Source organism: Aptenodytes patagonicus, chromosome 1, assembly GCF_965638725.1.
Source record: "Aptenodytes patagonicus chromosome 1, bAptPat1.pri.cur, whole genome shotgun sequence".
In the NCBI taxonomy this organism is placed as follows: domain Eukaryota; kingdom Metazoa; phylum Chordata; class Aves; order Sphenisciformes; family Spheniscidae; genus Aptenodytes; species Aptenodytes patagonicus.
This window is the reverse complement of record NC_134949.1, coordinates 169,289,958-169,316,360: the sequence shown is the minus strand read 5'-3', so window position 1 is coordinate 169,316,360 and position 26,403 is coordinate 169,289,958. Positions and strand designations below refer to the sequence as shown.

The window sequence follows — 26,403 nt, the reverse complement described above, 5'->3', positions numbered from 1 at the left end:
CTGAAGCTGAGAACTGAAACTTGGCTGCTCACTGGAAGGCTAGATTCACAAAGGCACTTAACTGCTGTAACACAGCATTTAACTTTTAGCCTTCAGACTTCCAAACTAGCTGAGTTACTTTAATGTTTCCCTGTGCCACAAGTGGGAAGGGTTGGTCACCTAAAGGTACATCAGTACTGCTAAGTGACAGGGGAATATGGAGCAAGCTTGAGAACAGGACTCATCGTGTGCTCAGGTCACAGCTTAATTGTTAGCCCTCCTCCTGGGTGTGTTTTGGACCTCTCCATCTGGCTCTCTCCACGCAGTGCCTGTGCACTGTTTGGAGGACAGAGACTGCCTCCAGAAAGCTGCAAGAAGATACCTGTCTTGTTTTGGTGGCCTCCCTTCTTTCCAACACTAACCCAAGTGTAGTCTAAGCACTATCAAACGTAACCTCCTGTCTCACTTCAAAACATGCAACATTATATGCTTCCTTTTACTCCCATTGCCTGCAGTACTGCCTCCTATTATTCCAAACACTTTGAGCTGAAAAATAACCACACAAAATAATTATTATGTATTTTAGTCACTCAGGCACCAGGTGGGATGCGGAGGAGATATAGTGCCAAATACTGTGTAGTAGTATGGGATGTGGCCAGCCTGGCGCAGAAGGTGCCAGCAGTAAGCAGTGTGAATGTAAGCCAGTCCCTGCCACTTGGCCTCAGAGACAGCAATTGATCTGTGCTTGTATTTCATTTCACCAGCATAGCATCTTCTGAAACAGAGGTCTGCAACATCCAGCTTGATCAGCAAGGAGCTGCTTGTGTTGGTCTCTGTCAGAGGCTGATATAGATATGTCAGAGGCTTCTGTAGAAACTTTCTCCATCTGCTTTCTGCTTGGAGTCACAGTTTGGCCTCTTATCTTAAAAACTGTATTACTTCTCTCTAAACAAAAGCAGGGCACCTTTCTTTCTTGTAAAATGCTGTTGATGATGCCACCATTTTGTATGGGGGATATTAAAACATTCAGACAAGATATGAGACACCTGGGTCCTGCTCATTCTTTTTGAGTGGTAAGAATTTATCCTGACTACTTCACATGGACTGTGTCTGGGAGTACCCTGGTTAAAGCTGTTGCGTAATGCAACAAGAATTCAAGATTCACTGGGCCAGTGTAAATAGATATTCTAACTGGCCTTTAGGGTGCTATCCTAGCAGATCGGGGATATGATCTGGACCTCTGGCAGAGAAAGACATGATAGCTAGTTACCTCTCAGACTACACTTGTGATAAAATAAGGCTCACATAAGTGTTTATGATATTTGATTTATAGAAATGTATAAAGACAGGGGCTGTCTTCTCTCCTCTAGCTATGCTTTTCAAGAATGAAATTGCCAGGAAGTTTTTGTGCAAGGTCCAGATCCTATAGGTATACGTGCTGTCAGCACAAGTACCAAAGTGGCCTTGGGAAGGTGCGGGTGGCAGAACATGTGGATTCCAGCTGAACTTAGGGGTCAACCGGGTGCTGACAACTTTGCATTGGCAAGACTTCTGGGCCTGGGAAGAAGCATAATTTTAAGCATGAAAGGAAATTTGCTGATAAAACTCTCAGTGCCCACAAATAGAAATATCTCTGTCTTTAAGCAGCAATTTCACAGTAATTTTGAAGATTCCATTGTTGACCATAAGTATATGTATTCTGCTTACGTCCTGCTTTTGGTGCTAATTTTTTGTAAAAATGGGCCTGTTCTAGGTCTGGAGGTATAAAGATAAAACAGTTGGATAAGTGACTCTAAAAAGTCGTTCTGAGCAGTGGAAATAATGAAGTCCAGCTTTCCTTGTATTTGGATTTTCTGCTGTTTAATAAGGTGAAAGTTCCCGCTGGTGTTTTTTTAACCTGGGGGTCATTCATAGCATCATTCCTCCATGTGGATTCTTTGATATCTGTGATATCATATTCAGAAGCATCTGCTATAACTCTTAACAGAGCCATTTTCATGTAAAAATGTCCAAAGTAAAGAGTATGTTCTGCATAGTTCTCTAAAAATCAGTGATTTAACATCAAAAAGGGAGAAAGAAATTCCAGAGAAAAAGAAAAGTGCCATTTTAGTACAATCCTGATAATGCAAACCACATCAGTCAGTTTAGCACGTACTGTTATAGCACAAAGCCAGATTTATGCTTTCAGCACAAGTTACCATGAATATAGAAAAACAGTTTAATCCCTTCAAATTCATATTAGAAGTGTTGCATTTATTCATAAACCAACAGAATGAGTGAAAGGAGTGCCATTGCTTTGCACTCTCCTGTCCAGGAATTTTGAAATCATTGAGGAACCTGTAGCCCTTTGTTATTGCTCTAGATTGTCACTCCAACATGAGAAACTTATGCTCCACTGCACCATGACAAGATGCTATTGCAAGTAGTATCTAATGTGCGCTTTTAATCCAAGATAGAATTTCTGGCCTGGAAACATACATTGTAGCAGTACATGTGATTTTAAAAGTCCGAGATGAAACAATTAAATATGGAAATGAGAAGGTGAGGGAAATAATATTTATCCAAGGAACTTCGCATGGTTGTCAAATGTGACCAGTTTGTACAGTTTAAATTTAGATATGGAGGATTCAGTGGATGTCCTCCAGAAGATGATTTATCCTACCCTTCAAGAAATGACCTAAAGAAGACCTATTTCTCTCCATTGTACATGGAAGGCACGTTGCTGAATAGATGCCCATCATTTTGATGACTAAAAAAGATGAGGTGGAGGATCGTTAGAAATAATAGAGAAGCCTTATGCAAAAACGTTTCCCTAACCTCCGTGCTCCCTCTCCAGGAAACCCATACCCTTCTAGTGCAAACTGTAACACATATCACTAAAAGTTTATATCTACACACCTCTTCCTTCTGTCAGCCATGCCCAGTGTTAATGACTTTGACTGGAAATCCTAAACTCATTGGATGTCTTTCCATTGACTGGCGGCTGTTTTAAGTTCACCATGTGCAGCCATGTTGTGCCATGCTGATACATAAATTGAAATGCACTAGACTGTTGTCTATAATGCTTTTTGTCACTCGAGATGTTGAAAGCATACAAAAAAAACCCCTGTCTGATCTCTTTATGAAATTGTCTGAGAAGACAGAAGGGTATTTTTGCCTGAAAACAAAATGATATCCCTTTGTCGTGGTGCAGTTCTGAATAATTTTATAGAAATCATCAAGATTATCCTGGATTTACTGTGTTTTAATAAAGAGGAGAATCTGATCCAGTGACGGTGTGACTGACAGTTCTAGCTTGAGTAGGAAGAGCGTGGGGTCTCCTCAGGATCCTCCATGTTAGGATCAGTCAGTTACTGTCCACCTGATTCCCTGGATGTTTTTCCTTCGCTTTCCAGTAGATTTTGTGTGGGAGGGCTGGGGAGACAAGCACCGCCATCAGTAGGGGAGTGTTGATTTTTGCATTCCTGAAAATCGCTGCCGGCTGTGCTAAATGAAGATAATTGGCAGGAATTGATTAGTCTCATAGGAGGGTGTTATTAAGGGTTGAGCTCTTTTCACAAATTGCCCCTTCTGCACTTACTGCTTGAGAGGCATAATCTCAGCGATCCCGAAATTCACAGAACAGGAGATTGATTTCCTCCTTTTTCTTTTTCTTTCCCCCCCTTAAAATCTGCAGGTCAGTCCCACCCCAGGGTGCATCCGGGCGTTAATGAAGATGTTGTACTGCCCTTACTGCAGAGGACTTCCCACTGTGAAACCTTGCAACAACTATTGCCTCAATGTAATGAAGGGCTGCCTAGCAAATCAGGCTGATTTGGATACTGAGTGGAATCTGTTCATAGGTAAGAAGAGTTTAAATATTAGTGGAAGGAAATGCTGGTAATAGCAAACATCTGCAGAGTTTTGTGAGGTTAGAAGACACTGTTGGTCAATATTCGCAATGAAGCAACTGCAGATGCACGTCGCTTTCTAATTGACCCTCCTGGCTTGCAGTAGGAAATTACTCTTCCACCCTTTGAGCCAGTCACATTTTGTATTTGATATTTCAAAAGGAATGGTGTGGTGTTACGGCTTCTGAGCCGAATTATTACATGATATGTGAAATGTTGAGAAAGCTTTGGTTGAGGATTTGATAACAAGCTTAACATGGCAGAAATAGTATGTATTACAATTGAAAACTAGGCACTTGCAAGCTGAGAAGATAACAACATTGTATAACATCCAGTCAACATAAATCACAACAGCTGCTGTTCTTAATTCTGGCAGTATATAGGCAAAAAACTTTTTAAGTTACATACATGAGAAATTATTAATTCCTTGTTCTTGATTAAAATATGTTAATGTCTCCCTTTCAGTGTGCTGAATAGAAAGTACCAAACATGCAATCAAAATGTTAGAATGGAGCACAGAATATGTATTTAAGGAAAACTGCTATTACAGTTTTATTCACATAATTCTTCACTCAAGCAAACTAAGAAAAAACAAGAAAGAAATCTCCTTTAAACAGCCATTCAGATATCCTGTAGCAAAAAGAACCCTCCCAGAAAAGTAACATTTAACAAGAAATAAGAGCTTCAAGTTGCTTTTTATGATACACAGGATAGGATGAGGAATTAGACAAGGCTAATGATAATATAGAAAGAACAGAAACAGCTAGTTACACCAGTCACTAATGAGCATCATAGCCTAGACTGGATTTCAGGAAAATAAAAGCAGCTGGAAAACATGAGATAAAGCTCTCCTTATTGCAACCAAAGAGAGGAAATGTTATTTTCTACCTTTGGAAAGATGAAATACGAGCAGTCTCATTTTGCTTAATTTCAAACCCCACTGACCAATGTGACTTTGAAAATTTGATTCTGACTCATTCACAGATTTTCACTTTACTCAGCACAAAGGTGGTGTAAGATGGATAGGGAGAAGAAAACAGGATGAAAAATGAATCAGAGTATGAAAAGTGAAAAACAGCATTGAGTGTGCTATAAAAATAGCATAAGCCAAAAATGCAAACAACAATAATAAACAAATGATGCAAATAAACATGCCTTCTCAGTCCCTTGTACTGGTTAAACAAGCTGACATCGGAAGCAGCACTGTACGGAGGGATACCCATGAGATTACTGGTGTGAAAAGAAGAGTCAGTTCATCATCAGAAAGCTAAGTAGAAGCTGATGGGAAAACAATGCCAAGCTGTTAAAGACATTGCATAAACTACTTTCCCTTTGCCATTAAAGAGAAAGCAAGAGCTGAATTGTCACTAATTCTGATCAAAGCAAACAATGTAGGCTTTTAGAAAAAAAAACATTTTAACTAAAATAAAAACCAAGAGTTTTTAATAAAGCAAGCACCTGTTCAAATCAAAAGCTGGAAGGTAAAATTTCAGGTCTTAAGAGAAAATTTCCTTTTCTGGTGCTTTAAATTCAGTAAGAGTGCTGGGCAGGGTGAGGTATGTGTTGGAAAGCATGGAAATGCTTACAGATTCAGACTTTCAGAGTCTTTGATGCAAAGCCCTTGTCTTCATCAATGTCTTTCAGATTTTGATTGTTCCTGCTCTCAGAAAAGAAAAACTGCATGAAAGCTTGTACATTTTGTTAAAACATAGTGCTAATTTATTAAATACTATGTAATACACTGTGTGCTCCCTTAAAGGAAAGCAGGCTGCTTTGCAATTATCCCTTCAGGTCAGTGATGACAAGACAGTATAAAGTACAAACACGTCAAGACATATTTCCTCTTTCTTCTACCTATACAACTTCCCCTCTACAACTTAATGGGAAAGGGAATAGAGGAGAAGAGACAGAGATTTTCCTGTGTTTGGAAAAGGTATTCTGTTTTATCCCATTTTTGAGGCCTCTGACAGCTTTGCTGAAGATGAGGGTCCTTAGTTCTTCCTCTATGAAAGATTGAAATGCGGCAAGTTGTTTCTGTCTCTGACAGCTGTCAGAGGCTTTCTAATAACACATGCAATTCCCTCAGTACTAAACACAACAAAACTTCTACTCACTGAATTAAAACAAACGGCAGCACTTTACAGCACCGCTGAGCTATGAAAGATTGGAAAATATGCATGAGCAGTTTTTATCCCTGTTCCAATACTAGGAACCATGCATTAGAAAAAAAAAAAAGATAATTTTGTGCACTAACAGTCTCTGTGTAGGCAGGAATCCCAAATGTTAGTGCATATTCATACACAACAAGATAGTTTTGCTTAGCTCATAATCTGTGTATTGCAAGGTTGTTTCGGCAAAAGTTGGTACTAGGAGAAACTCTCAGATGTGTTTGTCAGTAACTAAGCAAATACTGTCGTTTGGACTGCGTGTTCTGGTATTGTTCTGTAGTTACTGTGATTGTCCAACAACACCCAAGATCTACAAGTGAGGGGGAGCAGAGGAAACTAAACGGGCTCTCTGACAACAGGATGTGTTACATGTTCCACCTAGTTTATAAATATAAAAGTCAGGACTGAAATTGCATTTACATAGCACTAATAAATCTTGCATCTACTTTCAAAGCTAGGGAGAGTGGGACAGCTTCCCCTAAACATCTGGTGCTTTCCAAGATTTTATAGACTGTGAAAATTGGTAAGAGGTGAAACAGCTGCAGCAGCGTGACACATGGTTTATTATATTTTTCCTGTTTGTGTCACCTTAAGGTCTGTGTCCTTTTTGTATAATGTTTCATTATAGGCTTTTTGTATTTTGTTGCCTTCATTATTGCACTATAAAAGCCAAATGTAGCTCATCTCATTCTAGTAGAATTCCTCTGAAACTCGGTTTTGCCTGAGAAAGGAAGACAGTATTGAATAATTATATTATAATTATAAAACTATAATGAATAAATGCTTCTTCCAGGTATCTATATAAAATATTTAAGAGGTATTCAAAAGCAAACCAGCCACACTGACTTTGAAAATGTGTATTTTGACTAAGCTTGCTTCTGATGTTTTGCGTGTTAGTTACCCCTCATAATCTCCTCTGCACCAGTCTCAGGCAAAGTTAGCAAACGCAAGATAAAAAGAATGAGTAGAGGAACTGTACTGCTGAGGAAAGAGGTTGCCTCAGGGGAGGAGCTGACTGATTCTGTGGAATGGGGAAAAGGGGATTTTCTCTGTCTCATAGCCCAACAGATATAGTCAAAATTATGTTTCTCTCCATGGAGCTATACCAATTAACAGCGATAAGGATCAGGGATCCCACTGTTCATTCTGTTATAGAAACACAGAAGAAACAGAGAAAGCTCTTTCCACTTCCAAAGATTCAAACCCCATCTATCTTAGGGAATTACATTCAATTTTAGCAATACTGTTACTCGTCTTTCTCTAGCTACCCTGTATTTCCGTCACTGTTTCTACCTTGAGATTCTTTGAATTTCCCTAACATTAGCTTTCTCTACAATTGATCACTTATTTCCCTTTAACTGCTCTTTTTCTCAAGCAGGAATGTCAGTCAAGGCATGAGCTCCCCTCAGTGGGCATCACACTTTCTCTTGTTACCTTCATTCAGCTTCAGAATCAACACCTGCAAAAAGATGATTTCCATGAAAGCAAGTGCATCTCATGCTGACCACTACCTTATCCACAGGTTCAGGATGGCAAAGTGGCCATAACCCATTTGTTTTTCACAGGCTTTCTTTCACAATTAGCAGTGGGGTTAACTTTCTTCCGTCTTGAGACAAAAACATAGATGATACTAAATCTGAATGTCAAGCAAGATTGTGAGCCAAATACGACAGTCCTTACTTAAATAATTCAGAACAACAGAAGACTAAAAATCCAGGTAGTTGATTTAATCACAGCAATGACTGTACCTGGGCTTTTTTGTGGACATCTAAAGTGAATCATAAATGCTTTGTTGCTATATTTGGTGACAAAGTGTACACTAGTGTAGTGCCTGTGTAGTAGTGTAGCCCATGGATTGCTTTGCTGCAATCCATGGAGGTTTGCTACTGCATGGCTATTTATAGCAGCAGAAATTGCAAGTAATTCTTTTTTTTTCTAGCAATTATTCAATGGTAAATCAGACACACCTTGACCTTACTCCCATGTTTTAATAGGTGGGATATTGCGGAACACACTTCAGAAGGTTGTGCAGCAACAGAGATGTGCAAATGACTGTGATTCTGATGGCTTGGGATCACATCCCTGTCTGTGAAAAGGAGCCAAGGGACTCCTGCACTAGTTCATGTCCACAGCCATCCTTCTGCTCAGGCTGGAGAGCAAGTGGCTTTGCTAGGAGTGTATTCAATATTTGAATATGAGCCACATACTCAGCATTTTCACCAGGCACAACAGAGCCCTAAGTTGACTGCAGCATTTAGATGTTACAGCATCTTTTGAAAATAACAAGGCTGATCAGCATTGTCAAAAAAGTTTAAAAGATTTTATAATGAAACCATTGCAGCCAAATGATGACTTTTTAGTTCCATTTTCATTCCTCATCTCTAACTCCTTCACATCATTTTACATCAAAGTGAAATGACTGGCTAGTACACATGAACGCAGTTTGGAAGTTGCATAGAATAGCAAAATTCTCTGTGTTTACATTCAGGAGAAGTGCTGAGGAAGCTGTTTTGCCACTGCCCTTCAAAATGCTATGAATGAACACTGGGATGTTACATGACACATGTCGAGAAACAGGAGAATATGTTAATTATTTATTACTCGAATACTGCGTGAATCAAGCATTATTATTTTGTACTTTTCCAAGTCCATAGCTATGCTCTCTCAAGGGACTTCTTGCTTCCAGAAGTGCAGTGAACAGTACCGCTCTTTCTGTCCTAGGTTACCATGTATATTAACACCTCAAAGGGTTTTCTCTTCAGCAGAGGAATTGATCTCTCAATTAATTATGCTTATGTAAGGCTAAATCTCTGTTTACCTGCAAGGGCATCCCTCAGGCACTTCACTGTTTCACAGGCCAGGGACCAGCTGGAAAATATTGTGCCTCTTACCTGGTCTGGTTTCCCTTCTGGTTTGGGGGGTTTGGGGCACCCAGTCTCTCTAGCATATGAAATAAGGTTGTGAATGGAGCACACACCCAGGCTCCAGAACTTGGCCATGCTCTTACAGTTCAGTTACCTGAAAGAGCTACTTCGATGCAGTTGTTTTTTCAAGGAGTACAAATCCAAATGAAGAACGTGTGACTTTTTTCATTTTTCCCAAGCAGAAATAAAAATAAGTCTGCTCTAAGAAAACTTTGGTTAACCTCTAGTGTGCATTATTTTGAACAATGTAAAGAGATTTCTTTCAAATGTTGCAAGCAGGAGGGGTTAAATATCAATTTAATTGGTTTGAACTTGCTACTTTGGCTGTACTTAATTGAGGCAGTGCTGTAATACACTAGGAAGCATGAAAATTATGGTATCTCTATAAACATATCTTCAGTTACATCATCATTTGGCTTGGTCAGTATTGATAAACTTCAGATGATCTGGATTTTATGTTTTGCAGACACGCCTGTTTTTAAGGGAAAACATAATGATGCAATAACTTGAATTTTGCCCAGAGGAAAACTGAAGGTTATATTTCAACTTTTGTCTCTGTGTCCATTTTTTGGCATTTTATTTCTGCTTGTATTCAGCTGTATTTAAGACCACATATCTGAGAAAAGTATTTTGTTGCACTGTGACACCATTTTATACTTTTAAAATATTTTGTCTTGGAATCTGCATCTAGTTTAGAAAACTGCATAAACAAGAATCAGTTTTCATACACTGAAAATAGAACTTGAAACTATGTAATATTTTAAATGATCTGTTCTTTCTGATAGACTGATTTACCAACTATTCCAGATTCTCTAAACTTCATATTAGAAACAAATTATGTTCTCCATTATTCAGGTAAACGTAATGGAGAGATGCATGTAGCTCAGAGCAAATTTGTTCTACAGCAAGAAACCTCCCTACCTTACTACTATCAAAACACTTGGTTATATCTGAAAATACTTTGCTGAGGTTATTATACAATATCAATAAAAGGTGATAGGTGCAAATCCCTTACCGCAATGATGTCAAACCAAAATTGACATTGACTTGCTTTGTATTATAATTTTGAGCCATTGCCTCATGAAGGCTAATCTGTTTATGATAATGTCTTAGGGAGTATATTATCTTTTTACAATCATGTCCTTTGACCTTAAAAGGAAACTGCACATATTTCTTTTTGAAACACAGAAACAAAGTAGTGTTGGCAACCAGCCTTAATTTCTCCTTACAGATAAATCCTAATGCTGTACATGAACAATCCACAAAAAGAGATTTTAGGTTGTAAATAATCTGCCAAATTCCATAGACGAGACATTTGGGCATTTCTTAGTATCATTTCCTTATGGTTTTTTAGTCCTTGAATTTTAGAGCAAGTTTCAATTTGATGTTTCTTGAAGAATAAAAACTCAACCCAAAACTCAGTAAAAGAATTCAAATGTGTAGACAATCTCAGTCTAAATCACTAAATATTCTTTACTTTTGACCTGCTTATGCAGGCCTTTTTTGATCCATACATAAATGACCTCATATTGCCAAAAGCTCCAAACCTTATTCGCAATACGGCAAAACCTAATCAAATATATAATTTTGTATGGACATTACATTAAGTACATATGTTCCTTAATGTAAACAAAATGTGTTTTTTTTTTTCCTAACAAAGCCACATAGGTATACAAGGGCACAGATTACATTCAGTCAACGTTCTCATTTCAGAAAGACATTTTAAGGATAAGTGATAGAAAAGGGTGAAGAGTAGCTGACTGAGCTATAAATTTCTCATGACTTGGCAAAGAGACTATGATAAAGATCCCTACACAGTACCCCGTATCAGTGCCAGATTTAGTGGAGCAAAAACTTAAAACCATTTGAGAGATCAGAATTTTAGTAAAACAAAAGATTCAGGAAATACTTCTTTCTGGTCAGGGTCCTATGGATTCCCTTCTTGCAATATGTCCATTTCTTCTTGCAAAGAAATTTTGTTCAGATGCAGGAATTATTGGGAAAAACATAGGTTTTTCCTCCTTTCTCTCTGCCTTACTGACAGAAAGTCTTACCATTTCTATAGTCAAGACAAGTAGTTTGGCCCAGAGTGCTATGACAGAGCTGGTATGGCCAAAACTCATTGAGCATTTTTGCAACAGTGAAATCTGGAAGTGTTCTGATGCATTTGGGAGATTCCAATGTGTTTAGAAGGTAATTTGAAAAACTCAGCTCTTGTATTTCTTATTTCTCTGTGTTACTCAGTGTCACCTGCCCTGTAATATAACATTCAACATCCCTTAATATCATTTATTTTGCAAGTTAACCTATGGGAGTTTAAACTCCCATGACATGTATTTTTCATTTAGCCATCAGAAGCATATACTGAACTTTTCATGTCAGTAGGAACTCACCTTCATAATATCACACTTCAATTGCAGCAGCAGTAAAGAGCCTTTCTATCTTCTCTTGTTAACTCTTAAAATACAGATAACTAGGTAGGAAAAAATAGCAGCTGAAAAATAAAGAATGCAATTTTGGTTCCACTGGATATTTGTTGCTGACCTCAAAAGAGAATCCAATTTTTCAACCAAGCTTTGTGTCTCACTGTGATGTTGTGAAATGAGAGGTTACAACAGCATCTTGCACTTAGCTCAACTGTAGGATGAGATGAAAACCATCGCTAAACTGAATAATGTACCATAGTAAATGGACAGTGCCAAAAAGGCAAGAAGTTATCCTGAGCATGAACCAATAAAACATAGAGCACTCACAAGTTGCTAACTTGAATTTCATAGATTAAATGATACAGAAAGTCTTCCAGTAGATTTCACTCTTCTAATAAAACATGTAGGATCATGCCCACTGGCATTTAGTTACACTTCAGCATCCTTATTTTAATACATTGGTTAAAGGAACCTGATAAACAGGATATAGGCTGTCTCTAGTATAAGAACATGAGAGTGACAGTTCTGGCACACATAGCTACAGTTTGTGATTTGTGTTTCATTTATACACTCAAAAGAAGGGGTTTATGTATGTCTCATGACAAACTGAAAATGAATCCATGAATATTTTGTTAGTTGAAACTTTGCTGATATCTGCAGCGCTGGAAACATACTCTAAAGAAGGTTCTCCTCTTTGTACTGCACTTACGCTTTGGTTAGCTTTTCATACCAATTAGAAAATGAAATGGTTGCGTTTCCTTTCTACTTTATCCTGCGAGGTTTTCTGTCAGGAAGACCTTTCTGTGGGAGGCATGAGAGATGGCTGCTCCAAGCTACGCTGATGGCTAAAAACACATTTTAGTAATACGGAAATCTTCTATTCCAGATATTAATGACTGATGTTCTCATTTTAGTACATTGACTTCACTCAGATAAATCACTTCTAAATTATTAGACAGTTTTGAGTCCTTTCATAATATTTAGTTTGACTGTCTTCTCCATATATGATTAATATATCCTTACAGTATCCTTCAATCTTTTATTGATATAAGTGCATATTTGGTTTGTTCAAATGCAGATGCCAGAAAAATACATATAGAACCTAGTTGTCTGAATGATGCGTGTTTTGAAGAGTGTATATATAAATTAATATTTAAAAAATTACAAGGAAGGAAAACTATGATAATGATATGTTAGTGCCTTTTTAAGAAGCCTCTGACATTTCAGTTGTGATCAAACTTTTCTATAAAAGTTTAATAAAAGTATAATAAATTACTCAGGTTGAAATCAGGAGGGATGGCACGGCAGAACTTTAGCTAATGTAAATCATTTATTAATGGAACTATGGCAGTGAACAATACATGAAGATCTAATTCCACTGATATTGAATGTATCTCTCAAAAAATAATTCCAAAATTAATTCATTTTGTCAAGTGATTTGTTACTGACAGATGAGGAAAGCAAGTACTTATTTTTCTTTCTATGAAAGCACCTTCAAGCTCCCCGGCCCCACTTCAGTTCAGGAAGAGAAAAGTCTCTTGATTCTAAAATCTGGGGAGATTTCTCTACCCTTACAAAAAGGAAATTGATAGTTTGAATATCTATTTATATAGGCCATGAAGTCAAAAGCAGAGCTGCTGCATAAAGTCCGATGAGTAGCGTAAGGGTAGTCTTGTATAGTGTTTCAAGTTGGATTCACATTTGTTTGAAATCTGGCAATATTAAACCTAAGCATAAGCCCAGACAGAGTTTACATGAAGATACTTCTGTTACACTCTGCCTTGTTGCCACTGTCCAAGCAGAACAGGCTACAAGGTGTGACCTCTAGACAGCTACTCTTTACAGGGAAAGAAACCATCAAGTAAACATAACTTGCACTTTTTGAAGAATAAATGGTCTCAGAGGGAAACAACAGGTTACAAATAGCTTTTTCCAAAGTACATGGCACTGAATTATAATTTTCATTTTCTCCTCATTTCACGCTCATCTTCTTTGGCCCAAATGGTGATATAGGTCCAAATTTTGTAAAGTCTTGTGACTTTATAGTACTCTGTAAGTGACAAGAATGCAGTCCTTTTCAGCTGATACCAGTATACGTAGTTTCATTGTTGTTGTTTGTGGGGTTTTTCCCCATTGTGCTCACCTCTTAGTTTTTTAGTATTCCATATAAATATGCAAAGCATGTTGCATGCAGGAGTCTTGTACTGTAGTGCTGTAGGAAATGTGTTTCTACTTGCCAGAAGTAGAAATTCTTCCTTTATTTTTCTAAAAGCATTCTGTTCTTCTTTACAAGAAGAAATGGACATATTGCACAGAGCTTTCACCTCTGTGGACTTCTGAAACAAATGTTTAAACTGAAGAACACTGCATTTACTATGAATGAAAATAATAAGCATTTATGAAGAAGAACAATCTCTCTTTTCATTTTTAACTTGGTCACAAAAATCCATGTGTTATCAGAAGGTTTTTTTGTTCAAATTTTTGAATGCTTGTTCATAAACCCACGTGGAGTTTGAGAGATCTGGGAATACCATACAAAGCAAATAGTTCTGCCTAAAATTAGTCTTCATTTATCTCATGTGATGTTTTAGTATTCCAGCTCAGTTTATTTGCAGATGCATAACATCTTTTTCTTGGAAAATCTGCCTCGCAATATGTCCTACACATACGTGCTAAGCTGTTGTAAAAGAGATGAAAGACACTCAGATCTCTAATTTACAGTGTTTCAGGAGAGGATTTTTTGAGGGGAGGAGGGTAGATTTTCTGAAATTTTTCCCTCCAGTTCAGAGTAGAGCTCAGGGTAGACTGCAAGACCATCAGGCATAAAAGTATTATTCCAAGCACTGAAGATCCCTAATGAGAACATGAAAAAAATAATTAGCTTTTCCTGTAGACCAAATTGCTTTTCAATACTTGTAAAAATATACTCTTTAAAATAAAAAGTAAAAATGGTATTGAATTTGTAGTTACTGGATGTGCACTCTCTGCTTTTCATTACTTTTTACTGAAATTCTATTGAAATTAATAGAATAAATAGCTATTATATTACTATATATATATTACCATATATATTACCATAACTCCTTGCAGAAGAGTTAGAATTCAAAGCAAATGGGTTAGTTATGAAATATCATTATTTTCAATGGAAACTGGGTAGCTATTGAATTGCCTTCATTTCAGCCTGAATTCCATAGCTATTCATCTGTAAAGAGCTTTGGTTATCTATCAGATTCCTTTAATTTAAACAGATACAGATAAGATAAGAAATTCCTTTTGTTTGATTTCTATTTGGTTAGCAGATATTTTGCTGAAGCATATAAAACAAGCTCACCAAATCCAAACTATTGTAGGTGACCTCATTAGAGACAAAATTGGAGAAGTTAGGTAATGTATGTGAAAGGTAAGAGAAAAGGCATGGAGTTGTGCTATTCCATGTTATATACATGGATGCATTTTATTTATTATTCTTATTTAGCGAATGAAAGGGTATGGGAGCTGAGTGAGTTCCCAGGAGTACGTTACGAGACTTTTTAATAAACAAAATTTAAGAATATTAAAATGTTCTTACATTAAAAAGCTGTATTTAAGCAGAGGCAACAAGCTGTTGCTTGAAGAATAGCAGCTGTATTTTGTTTATTTGGGGGAAATGAAGCAAATGCCTTCATAGGCTTTAGAGAAGTGCCAAGAATATGAATGGGCACCATCCCAACCAAAACATCATTTTACAATACTACTATTTGAAAGAAATAATGATTCAACACTCTGCAAATGTACATGTCACCTTTCAGTGCATTGAAGAAACACAGAGATACAAAAAACAGGCCTTTGGGAATCACAGCTTTTTCTTTACTTGACCATAGGCTAGCGGAACAACAGGTTTCTTCCTGTTTTCTTAATATGTAAACTAGAAAATTTTCACAGCATTCATGGAGTCGTATGGATGATCAGTAACCCAGATGAAGCACCTGATTAACACAAACTATTTTCTAATTATTGCAGTAAATTGTGGGGTGAATTGCTGTCATTTGGGGCACCTAGGAGCGCCATGATGACCTATACATCCCTTCCCACTATTTGAACAATTAAGCTTAAGTATCATCATAAAATGGAAGATTGTCTGCCTAGTGAAAGAGGCACTTTTTTTTATCAATGCCTGTCTATTCCCACAACAGCTTGCTGGTGTAGGGGCGTTTGTATGGGTTGGAAATTCAGGTCACACCAAAAAGGCGTTATTACTAAATGAGCAGTAAAACACAGATATCGATAAGATGCTGTGCCACATGTTTTTACTGCAGTTAAGGCGCAACCTGAGCTTTATTTAGTTTAGGTACTAATATCTAGTTTATATACTAATTACAATATAAAATAGCAGCACAGAATTGAGCCTAGGCTTGCTGTCTGTTTTTCCCTGAGCACCCAACTGAGTCTTGTAACCTATATTGAGCTTGCTGATGGCCCAGACGTGTTTGTTGGTACCTGTGAAGCTAGAGTGGGTATTCCCAAGTAGCATACTATCTTCCCTCTTGCTACAGAGGCTGAAGGAGTGGGTTAATTGCCTTTTTTTAAGGAAAGAAATGCACGGGCAAGAAGAGACGTTGAATAACAATCTTAATCTGTTTGATTTCCAATATGTACAATTCCTGCAGGTATAAACCTGAAAAGAGATTAATTATCACAGTTTAGGGTTTATGTACTCATAAACTGCTACTAAGGCATCTCAAAATTCCCAGAATGATTTAGACTCTGTCTCTACATCACTGACTTTCGATCTGAAAAGGCTTATTCAATTCCCAGTTTTTAAGGCCATAATTTTTAGATTTCAATGTACATTCAGATAAGTTATCATGACTGTCTGAAATTTTACATAAATATGGAGAATCGTGCCTTTAGGAAGCTCTAACCTAAGACAGCTGAAATTATTTGTTTCTCTGCAGAGACTCACTGTGTATGTAATATATGTAGCAATGATCCATAAGAGCATACGAAGCAAACGATACAGGTCTCATGGGCTCTGAGCAGCTGCTGACCAATGCAGATTGCACCCAGGCGTCAGAGTAGATGTGCATTTTACATGCTTTTTATGCAGAATTCTGAATGTTGCCTGAAGGTGTGGCTTCATTATTAGGTGACCTAAGTTGAGCTAAGATGCTGCTGCTTCAGAAAAGAGTGATGCCAGACGCACATCCTTGCACTTTCCTTGCAGTCCCAGCACTGGGGGCCAGAGAGCTGATCTCTATGAAAACCACTTCCCTCTTCTCTTTTCTCTTCTCTTCTCTTCTCTTCTCTTCTCTTCTCTTCTCTTCTCTTCTCTTCTCTTCTCTTCTCTTCTCTTCTCTTCTCTTCTCTTCTCTTCTCTTCTCTTCTCTTCTCTTCTCTTCTCTTCTCTTTTCTCTCTTTCTCTTCTCTTCTCTTCTCTTCTCTTCTCTTCTCTTCTCTTCTCTTCTCTTCTCTTCTCTTCTCTTCTCTTCTCTTCTCTTCTCTTCTCTTCTCTTCTCTTCTCTTCCCTTCCCTTCCCTTCCCTTCCCTTCCCTTCCCTTCCCTTCCCTTCCCTTCCCTTCCCTTCCCTTCCCTTCCCTTCCCTTCCCTTCCCTTCCCTTCCCTTCCCTTCCCTTCCCTTCCCTTCCCTTCCCTTCCCTTCCCTTCCCTTCCCTTCCCTTCCCTTCCCTTCCCTTCCCTTCCCTTCCCTTCCCTTCCCTTCCCTTCCCTTCCCTTCCCTTCCCTTCCCTTCCCTTCCCCTCTTCTCTTTTTTCTTCTCTTCTCTCTTCTCTCTTCTCTCTTCTCTCTTCTCTTTTTACTTCTCTTCTCTCTTCTCTCTTCTCTCTTCTCTCTTCTCTTTTTACTTCTCTTCTCTCTTCTCTCTCTTCTCTCTCTTCTCTCTCTTCTCTCTCTTCTCTCTCTTCTCTCTCTTCTCTCTCTTCTCTCTCTTCTCTCTCTTCTCTCTCTTCTCTCTCTTCTCTCTCTTCTCTCTCTTCTCTCTCTTCTCTCTCTTCTCTCTCTTCTCTCTCCTCTCTTCTTTTCTCTTCTCTTTTATTTATTTTATTTCAGTGAGTGTGTTTAGCTGAGTTTGTTCTCTGATTTGGCTCTCCCTGTGACACAGTGAGTTCTGACACCATGGCAAGGGAGGGGATGTGTGGTGAGCTAGGAGACCTCAATAAACAATGAAACAACACCCTAAGATGCTCTGTGTTCTAATTTCTTTGCGTTAGTTATCCTAGCTTATAACAAAAAAACCCTCTAGATTTTTAGTTTAAAACCTTTTAAGACTTTTTCCTCACAATAGCAAAGGGATTCACTAGGGTGAGGTGTAGTCATAGCCCAGTCACCTTTTGACGTTCAGGAGTCAATACAATACCCTAAAACTAGCAACTGATCTCCCTCCTCTTCCTCAGAGGAGACAAGGAGGGCCTGAAAGCCTCCTCCTGCGGGTCGTCCTGTGTGACAGAGCAAGGATCTGCCACTGCTGTTACTACTGTCTCATATGGGAGGGGGGATTGGGGCCAGTGCCATGTTTTCTCCTAAGCATATGGTCTGGCACAGAGTGGGAAGGTGTGACAGAAAACACTTCTAGTCCTATGAAGGCAGCATCTGAGCAAGCTACATTTGGGAATCTCTGTCTGGCCATGATTTCACATTTGGCACCCGTCCTGCTTAAGCCGGTTAAGGCAGTCCCCCCATGGCAGCCAGCTGTGTGTTTGTACCACTGTATCATCAGCAGTCCCCTGATCTTGTGATCCTGCACACAGACAAACAGCACTGCTGACACAGAGCGGGGACAGGCAGCATGGTGGGAGTGAGCTGGTGGGAGAAGAGCATGGCGGGGAGAGAAAAAGAGCTCCCTAGGTCAGCGGTGTCAATAGAAATACCAGCCAGGTTGCGACTTCAGAGATTAGTTTGATGTTACAGAGAAATGAAGCTATGGGCAACTGCCGTGAACAGGTCAGTCACATTTCTGTCCTCGCCATGTGCTTCTGCCGTGTCTTTTCCAGCAGCAGTGGAGCACTCAGCCTGCAGAGAGCTGACTGGGACCAGAACCAGCAGGAAGCTAACCCAGTCACAAAAGTAGGATAAGCTTTCTGCTGCCTCAGCTACCTGAATTAACTCATATGCCACAATGTCACCTTATGGCAGAAGGAAATAATTCAGGACAAGAGGTGGAATGCTAATTTCATCTTCATCAGTAGATCTTTAGGTGGATTTAGCAGTAACATCCCTAAGGTGAAGCATCCTGAGAAGGCTGAGCCAGTCTAAGAACTGGAAGATACTGAAAGCAGAGAACCCGTTCCCAGCCATGTGCTCCTTCTGCTTCCCTTCTCCTGACCTTCTTTCTAAGCTTTTTCCAGCCTACTAACCTGGTAGAAAATGAACCATGAGGGGAAAAACTGTTTGAAATTCTCAGTGAGATTAGTGAGCAGCATCAACTCAAGGAGTGGCCATCTCAAGCAGAAATGTAAATTGTAACTTTACATGAGATGGCTGAGGTCACCATTGCTGAAAAGGTGTCTTGTCACTTATTTCTTCTCCACCCCTGTGACCTCTTATGGCTGCATATTTGCACTGATTCCTTTGCACTCACTTGGATGCTGATAGGAGATTTTTGTGAACAAGACCATTGCCCAAGCATTAAATAATCCCTCCACCCAATCTTTTCCTTTTTTTTTTTTAAACCAGTTTAGTTTTCTGGTTGATTACTAAGTTGTCTTGGCTTATTGTCCAATTGGATCATCATCCAATACATGCTAGAGCCATTGCAAAATTAGCTGTGGGTGCTCATAACAAGGAGCACGGATAAGATGTGGGGTGAGGGAGTGGGATTTCCCCTTATACTTTTAATGCTACTAGATCGGTAAAAGCTCTTACCTGTAGCTCCACTTTAAGGGTCTGCCTTCAGTTGTTCACTAGAGTTATATGCAACACAATGCTGAAAAAACATGCTTCTCTTTAAAGAAAAAAAACTGTCAATTACTTTATATGCTTGCCATGTATGTCTGTTTATTATTCTAGTTTTAATGATTGTTAGATAACTCCTGGTTCGCAAGCTCCCTTTTACAAAGGAGAAAATTAATTATGTATAATTTTCTACTTTTGCATTTGTGCCATTTGTTCTGTTTCATGCTCTAGTATGAAGAAATTGTGATTTTGCTGTATTTTAATTTTTAACTGATCTTATAAAAGACATCTCACAGTATCATACTTATGGATGCAATTGTGATGTATACTGCATTCTCCTATATGCAATGGACGAAAATGTTTTAGAGGCTTAAATACATTTATGAACTGGTGTTGTGGTTTAACCTCAGTCGGCAACTGAGCACCACGCAGCCGCTCACTCACTCCCCCCACCCCAGTGGGATGGGGGAGAGAATTGGAAGAGTAAAAGTGAGAAAAACTCGTGGGTTGAGATAAGAACAGTCTAATAATTGAAATAAAATGATAATAATAATAATATAATAATAACACACAAAGCAAGTGATGCACAGTGCAATTACTCACCACCCGTTGACCAATGCCCAGCCAGTCCCCGAGCAGCGGCCCCCCCGGCCAGCTTTCCCCAGTTTATGTACTGAGCATGACGTCACATGGTATGGAATGTCCCTTGGGCCAGTTTGGGTCAGCTGTCCTGGCTGTGCCCCCTCCCAGCTTCTTGTGCACCTCCAGCCTTCTCAGTGGGTAGAGCATGGGAAGCTGAGAAGTCCTTGACTAGTGTAAGCACTGCCTAGCAACAACTAAAACATCGGTGCGTTATCAACATTATTCTCATCCTAAATCCGAAACACAACACTGTACCAGCTACTAGGAAGGAAATTAACTCTATCCCCGCCGAAACTAGGACAAATGGAAATAATGTAGAAATAGGTAAGGGAAAGAGTAATTAAAGTAGTGGAAAAGGATAAAAAAGATGTTTTCTGATGTGATTTTGAATAGTGGGCTGCTAAGCAGGGATATGTAGGAAAGCTGATAGAGATGGCAAAAACTCTATTTAAGAAGGCTCCTGCATGACTAATGGTAACAAAATGAAAAATGACAGAGAAGAAAATGGTATTAGACAGAAGGAGTGGTGAAATATGAATCACAGACAAAGTCTGGGTGGTACCTTGCAGTAAATGTGTCACAGTATTACGAGAGGTCAGCTTTAATCTGGATTCTGAAATTAATGCCATTTTTAATATATTTGTGTTTCATTGTATCCATGAGAAAATAGCAAATAGTTGTGAATACAGGCCAACAGTGCAGAAAGCTCTGAGAAAGACTGCTTCAGCCCATCTCAGAATTGTGTTGACAATCCTCCTCTTTCCTTGTGGTCTTGAGTTTTTTTAGTGAGGAAATTAGAACTGCAATAGCAGGTTTGGGTAATCAGCACTGACAGTAAAACTGAGGGAAGGCATTTCTAAAGGAGCTGAAGATGAAAACTATGATTAAATTCACAAAAAAAAGTTATAATTTAGGAAGAAGTAGTCCTCTCCATCTTCCAGATTATGAGTATTTCAGGTAATGAAATGTTATTTCCCCATAGCTGTGCTTTAAATAACTGGGTTGCTTTTTGTATAGATATTAGCAGGAACTGGAACACAATGAGAAGAGTTTGTGCACATGAGGAACCATCACTTTTGATGAAACTTACTCAAGAAGTGTAGAATACAATTTCTTGTCAAAGTACACAACTCGCAATCCTGAGTTGTTACAATAACTGTCTCTTCAGAGATGGTTAAGCAGGAAACGGGGATTTTCCATGTTCTGTAGGAATGACCTAGACTATATTAGTGTCATATTTTTTTTTTCTTACTGTTAGAATATTTTCCCTTTACAGAATAAAGCCATGGTTTCAGCCTGATTTTTAATAGGCAAAATTTTAACATTTCAAGGTTTCATTGAGCTATACATTGTCTTTAAAAGCTTTTTGTATGGCTGGTATGTTGTTACAGCCTTTTAAATCACAGTAATATCACATTACATTAACTACAGAGAGCTTTCCAAACAGATATTTTGGTTAACAGAGTGTTCTATGTTATCTCCTAAATAAACATGTGGTTTTCTGTTACCAAAATGTTCAACAGTAGCACAGTTCTGAGATAAGAGTAAGCACATGAGGAGGACTGTAATTACAGCAATTACGGAAAAGTAATTTACTGGTTGTATAAACGCAACAGCTTTGAAAGGGAGTGGATCAACCATAAAAAGAAGTTCAATATTGAAAATAAATATTTTGGGATCTGTGAAATGGTTGTTATGTGGATAAGGAAACTGTAAACATTTTGCCTAAAGTGCATGTATTTTCATTTTGGAGGCCCTTATAAATACAAGTTTGTGTTTTTATAAAAAGACTTAGAGATGTCAGAATTATACAGAGATATGCAGATCTGTCATTTCCCATCTGGTATATACCCAGGGCTTACTAAAGAAACAAATAAATACAGCTGAATTTATATGTCTTTGGGGAAAAAGAACAAAACCCAAACTTTTACATTTTGAAACAGGTGAAACAATCGTTTATTTGAAAGGAAATTAATAGGTTAATGCCAAAGCATGCAATAAAGAACAGAGTTATCTAGAGACAAATTTGATCAAAATACTTCTCCCAAAACATAGATGCAGCCTTACACTATATTTAGATGGCTCAGAAGCCAAATCTACATGTAAACAGTTATGTTCTAGCCCAGGAATATTCAACCTTTAGTCAAGAGAACACCTGGGGTTTGTCAGCTGTTTCTGAAGACTCCACAAAATGGGGATAAGGAAAGCAAGTCCATGTATCTGATATGAAATTTCTAAAGAGGTTTGCACCTTCACCACATGGAGTACACAAATTTTACAGAGTATATAAACAGAAGGATGAAAACAATGTTCTGGCTAAGATTTTTATCAAACCAGGCCCATTTTTGCAGTGGCTATCTTTAAAGCTAGGGCCATGCTGTGGATAGCTGTGCTCTGCAGCACACCCCAGCATCCTGCCCTCCTGACTAGCGTGCACTGTACATCTCTGTGCCTCCATCCTTGCCGTGAAAATCAGAAGTTCAGAAGGAGAGCTTTACACTTCAACTTCATCCCAGATGGAGATGGGACATGGCCTGGGTGCACCCCTGGGGCCTGAGGGACACTTCAGTATCTCACGTTTAAACAAAGCTCAAATGGTTTACCTGCGGTGAGAATGGCAGCATTTAGATCTTGCTTACCCGTCAAGACAAAGCAGCTCAAAACCTAATGTAATTGATTGCATAATGATAATAATCTTTCTTTGATCTGATGCCTGAAAATGGATGGTCTGATTATCAGTTGCCTATTACCTGCACGTTGCAATTTTACATTCACATTTGTCTCTGATTAATAGCATCCATTACGAGCACTGGCCATATTCCACAGTCAAACTAAACCACATGGCAATTGTATGTTCCGTTGCCTTGTAGTAAGTCACAGCATTTAATTGCATTATCACAATACTAAGCCATTACAAGCAAGTCAGAAGCAAATAACAAGGTCTGAATAACTATTTACAGTCATTCAAGCTTCAAAGACTGTTACATAAGAAACTGTCACTTAGGCTTTGCAGAGAGAAAATTAAGATTTCTGTCTATGAGTTAAATGCTATTGAAAACTAAAGGGCTGGACCAAAACCATTATAGAAAATAAACTGCTTTAAAAACAACCCTGCTGCTGTAAATGCTTCTTTTTATATGAAACATTTGACTTAAATGGATTGCAGTTACTCTTGACTGTATGAAGGAAGGTACCCTGAAAGGTTTTAAAAAGCTCTTGTATTCCGCCTTTAAAGCTTTGGTGTATTAGCTTGGCAGAAAATGGCTTATAAGAAAACCTTACTTACATGAATGACAAAGCTGAAGAGGTCTGTATGCTGGGGAAGAATACATCACTTTGTCAGTGGGAAAGAACAGAGGTACCAGTGAGGGCTCATAAAATGAAGAAAGAGTTTGCAAAGGGATGAAATACCATAACCCTTGCTCTTTTATTTTGTAGCATGTCTAGAATTTTTCACTCCTGTTTATAACCCATGTTTTTAAAATCAGTGAAGCTGAGCAAAAGGGAAAAAAGTAAAAAGGATACCTATTTGTACCTTGCTAACAATTCTCATTCAATACATCTGATTTCTTAATTGCATCTTTCTGAAGTAGTCCTGAAGAACTGAGTAGGTGTGGAAGTACCAAGGCTCTGCAGAAATTTAGCAGATATTTGTATACAATATTGCAACACCCTACTTAATGAAATCTGCAGTATAATGTTGCTGGCTTTAACTATCTAGCTTTAACGAGAATTAAATTCTATACAGTGGAAGGTATAAATGAGGTTTTAAAATGTATAGGATGGCTCAAAGCATTCATGATTATGCCAGAATGGAAATTCTTGTATCATCTTTAACATATATTTGTCTTCTTTAGATTATTTGCTTTAAAGTAACTTCATTCAAATAAAAACTACTTTCCTACAAAAATAGTCTTCTAATTAAAAAAAATATAACTCAAATAAAAATATACACCAGGAAGATAAGCCCAACTCTATAGTAGAAATGATCTTATGTTTTCAGAAAAACACAAAAGCATAAACAAATCTCCTTTCATATCCCAAAATTTTATTATTCTTTTCAGAATACCCTCCTCAAATATTTTGAAAAAAGCACTGAACTTTTTCCAGATGTCTAGGGCCCAACAGGCCAAGGATATCCATAATAAAATAGAGCTTGAATTCCATTTGAGGAACCTTAAAAGCAATCTCATTATCGGCAGCCTCTTCTAATGTTGACCGTGGTTTTTATTAACAGACTTCTGTGATGGAAGAAAATGAAAAGGAATGCTATGTGTTGCTTTTAAAAACTATGTTCTTGCATAAAATCCTGATGTATTTTAAGTCAACTGAAAAATTGTCAAGTTCTTACAGTGGAGAATTAGAAAATATGTTATTTCAATTTTGTATTTCTTCTCTGAGCAGGAAACTCATTCTGTAAAACCTTATTAAAAGAACCATTAAAATAAAGATAATTTTCGTGTTTAATTTGTTGTAAAAAATGCAAAGAGAGAGTAATATGGCTTTGTATCATTTTAAATTCAACTTCATCCACAAAAATTATTTTCTTAACAACGCAGAAAAGTATGTACCAAAAATTGCAAGAAGCTGTTGCAGAGTTAGTTTGGGGTGAGTAAACAAGCATTCATTTGTAGGATAAATTATAAGGAATAAATCGAGTCAGGATATTAGGAGGCGTATATGAAGGGGAAAAAATTCTGATGAGGTTTAGAAAGGTATGAAGTTCATGAGATGGTGTTGTGGTTTAACCCGGCAGGCAGCTAAACACCACACAGCCGTTCGCTCACTCCCCCCCCTCCCCAGTGGGATGGGGGAGAGAATCGGGGAAAAAAAAAGTAAAATTCATGGGTTGAGATAAAGACAGTTTAATAGGACAGAAAAGGAAGGGGAAATAATAATAATAATAATGATGATGATGATGATGATAAAAGAATATACAAAATAAGTGATGCACAATGCAATTGCTCACCACCTGCCAACCGATGCCCAGCCAGTTCCCAAGCAGCGGTCACTGCCCCCTGGCCAACTCCCCCCAGTTTATGTACTGAGCATGATGTCACATGGTATGGAATAGCCCAATACCCCTTTGGCCAGTTTGGGTCAGCTGTCCTGGCTGTGGCCCCTCCCAGCTTCTCGCTGGCAGGGCATGGGAAGCTGAAAAGTCCTTGACTAGTGTAAGCACTGCTCAGCAACAACTGAAACATCGGTGTGTTATCAACATTATTCTCATCCTGAATCCAAAACACAGCACTGTACCAGCTACTAGGAAGGAAATTAACTCTATCCCAGCCGAAACCAGGACAGATGGAGAAATGCAGAATGATGTGGTAAATAGCGGGTATAGATGAGGACATGCTCTGAATGCTGGTGTAAAGTGAGAGAAATACAGTCTCATTTAGATAATGGGAGAAAAACAACAGAAATTGAAAGCAAGCATTTTAGCTTAGTGTTGAATAACCTGTCAGCATGCTGAACAAATCTTTAAAAGAGTAGCTGTGACTCTGAAGGTCACAGTTCGTCTGGGATAAAGGAACTCACTGCTTTGTTTGGAATTAACTCTGCTTATTTCCATCTTTTGTAGGCAGGACAGGTTACCTCTACTCTTTCTCCCAGAAAGAATTTTTTAAGAGCAAAAAGTCTGCTACTTTCTTTCCACATGGGAAAGACTACAAAATGAGCTTCCCTTGTCTCTCTGTGACATAGACAAGCAGTAACGCATCAACCAAGAAGCCTAGTGTGTAGGGGTGTCTTTTTACCTTTGTGTATCTCTATTGTCTTGGGCTGCAATATGGCCCTGAGAGAGTCAGCTAGGCAAAGTAGAGCAAGTTCATAAAGAGCAACCTTGCCTTGAGCTTGAAACACATTCAAAGATGGGATCCCTGTTTGGTGATAGTGATAATCCTCGCTTTCTTTGTGCATCTTAAGATGAGCAATGACCTTGTCTGGCAGATGGGAAAAGAAGAGAGGAGGTGAGCTAAGTGATCGAGTCTATGCCTATACTGTGGGGAGGGCAAACACACCCGTGTCCCACAGCCGGGGGGGCCCAAGCAGCCTGGGAGGCAGGTCAGAGCACACGGCTCTGAGGGTGAGGAGGGGACAGTGCTGCAAGCCCAGGTTGCATCCCATCACAGTATTAGCAACTAAGTCACACACCTGGAGATGGAAAGCATTTCCAGTCCAACAATATAGATATAGCCAAAATGAACATACAGGGTAAGACGTGAAAATTTCAAAATGTGGGTGAGATCGAGGCTTATACAGAATGTGTGGATGGACCTAAGAAATACAAAGTCCATCCGCGTACTGAAAACAGGAGCAGAATAAGTAGCATGAGGAGGATGACACCCAGGTGATGCAGTAAAGAGGCAAATTAGAGGGAGAATAGTATTTCTAAACTATTTAGACAGTAAACACATTGGGGGAAAGATTGTGCCCTCTAATGGATTTATGAATTATCTTCCCTATCATTGAATTATCTGCTTGTGGA

General features: G+C 38.5%; 1 protein-coding gene across 1 annotated transcript in view; it reads left to right on the top strand.

Moving 5' to 3' along the window:
* GPC6 (glypican 6) overlaps positions 1–26,403 on the top strand; it is a 796,854-nt gene that overhangs the window by 582,965 nt on the left and 187,486 nt on the right. Inside the window, exon 4 of the mRNA XM_076362195.1 lies at positions 3,656–3,821. Within this exon, the coding sequence (XP_076218310.1) occupies positions 3,656–3,821 (166 nt within the window). The remainder of the gene's footprint in view (positions 1–3,655; positions 3,822–26,403) is intronic.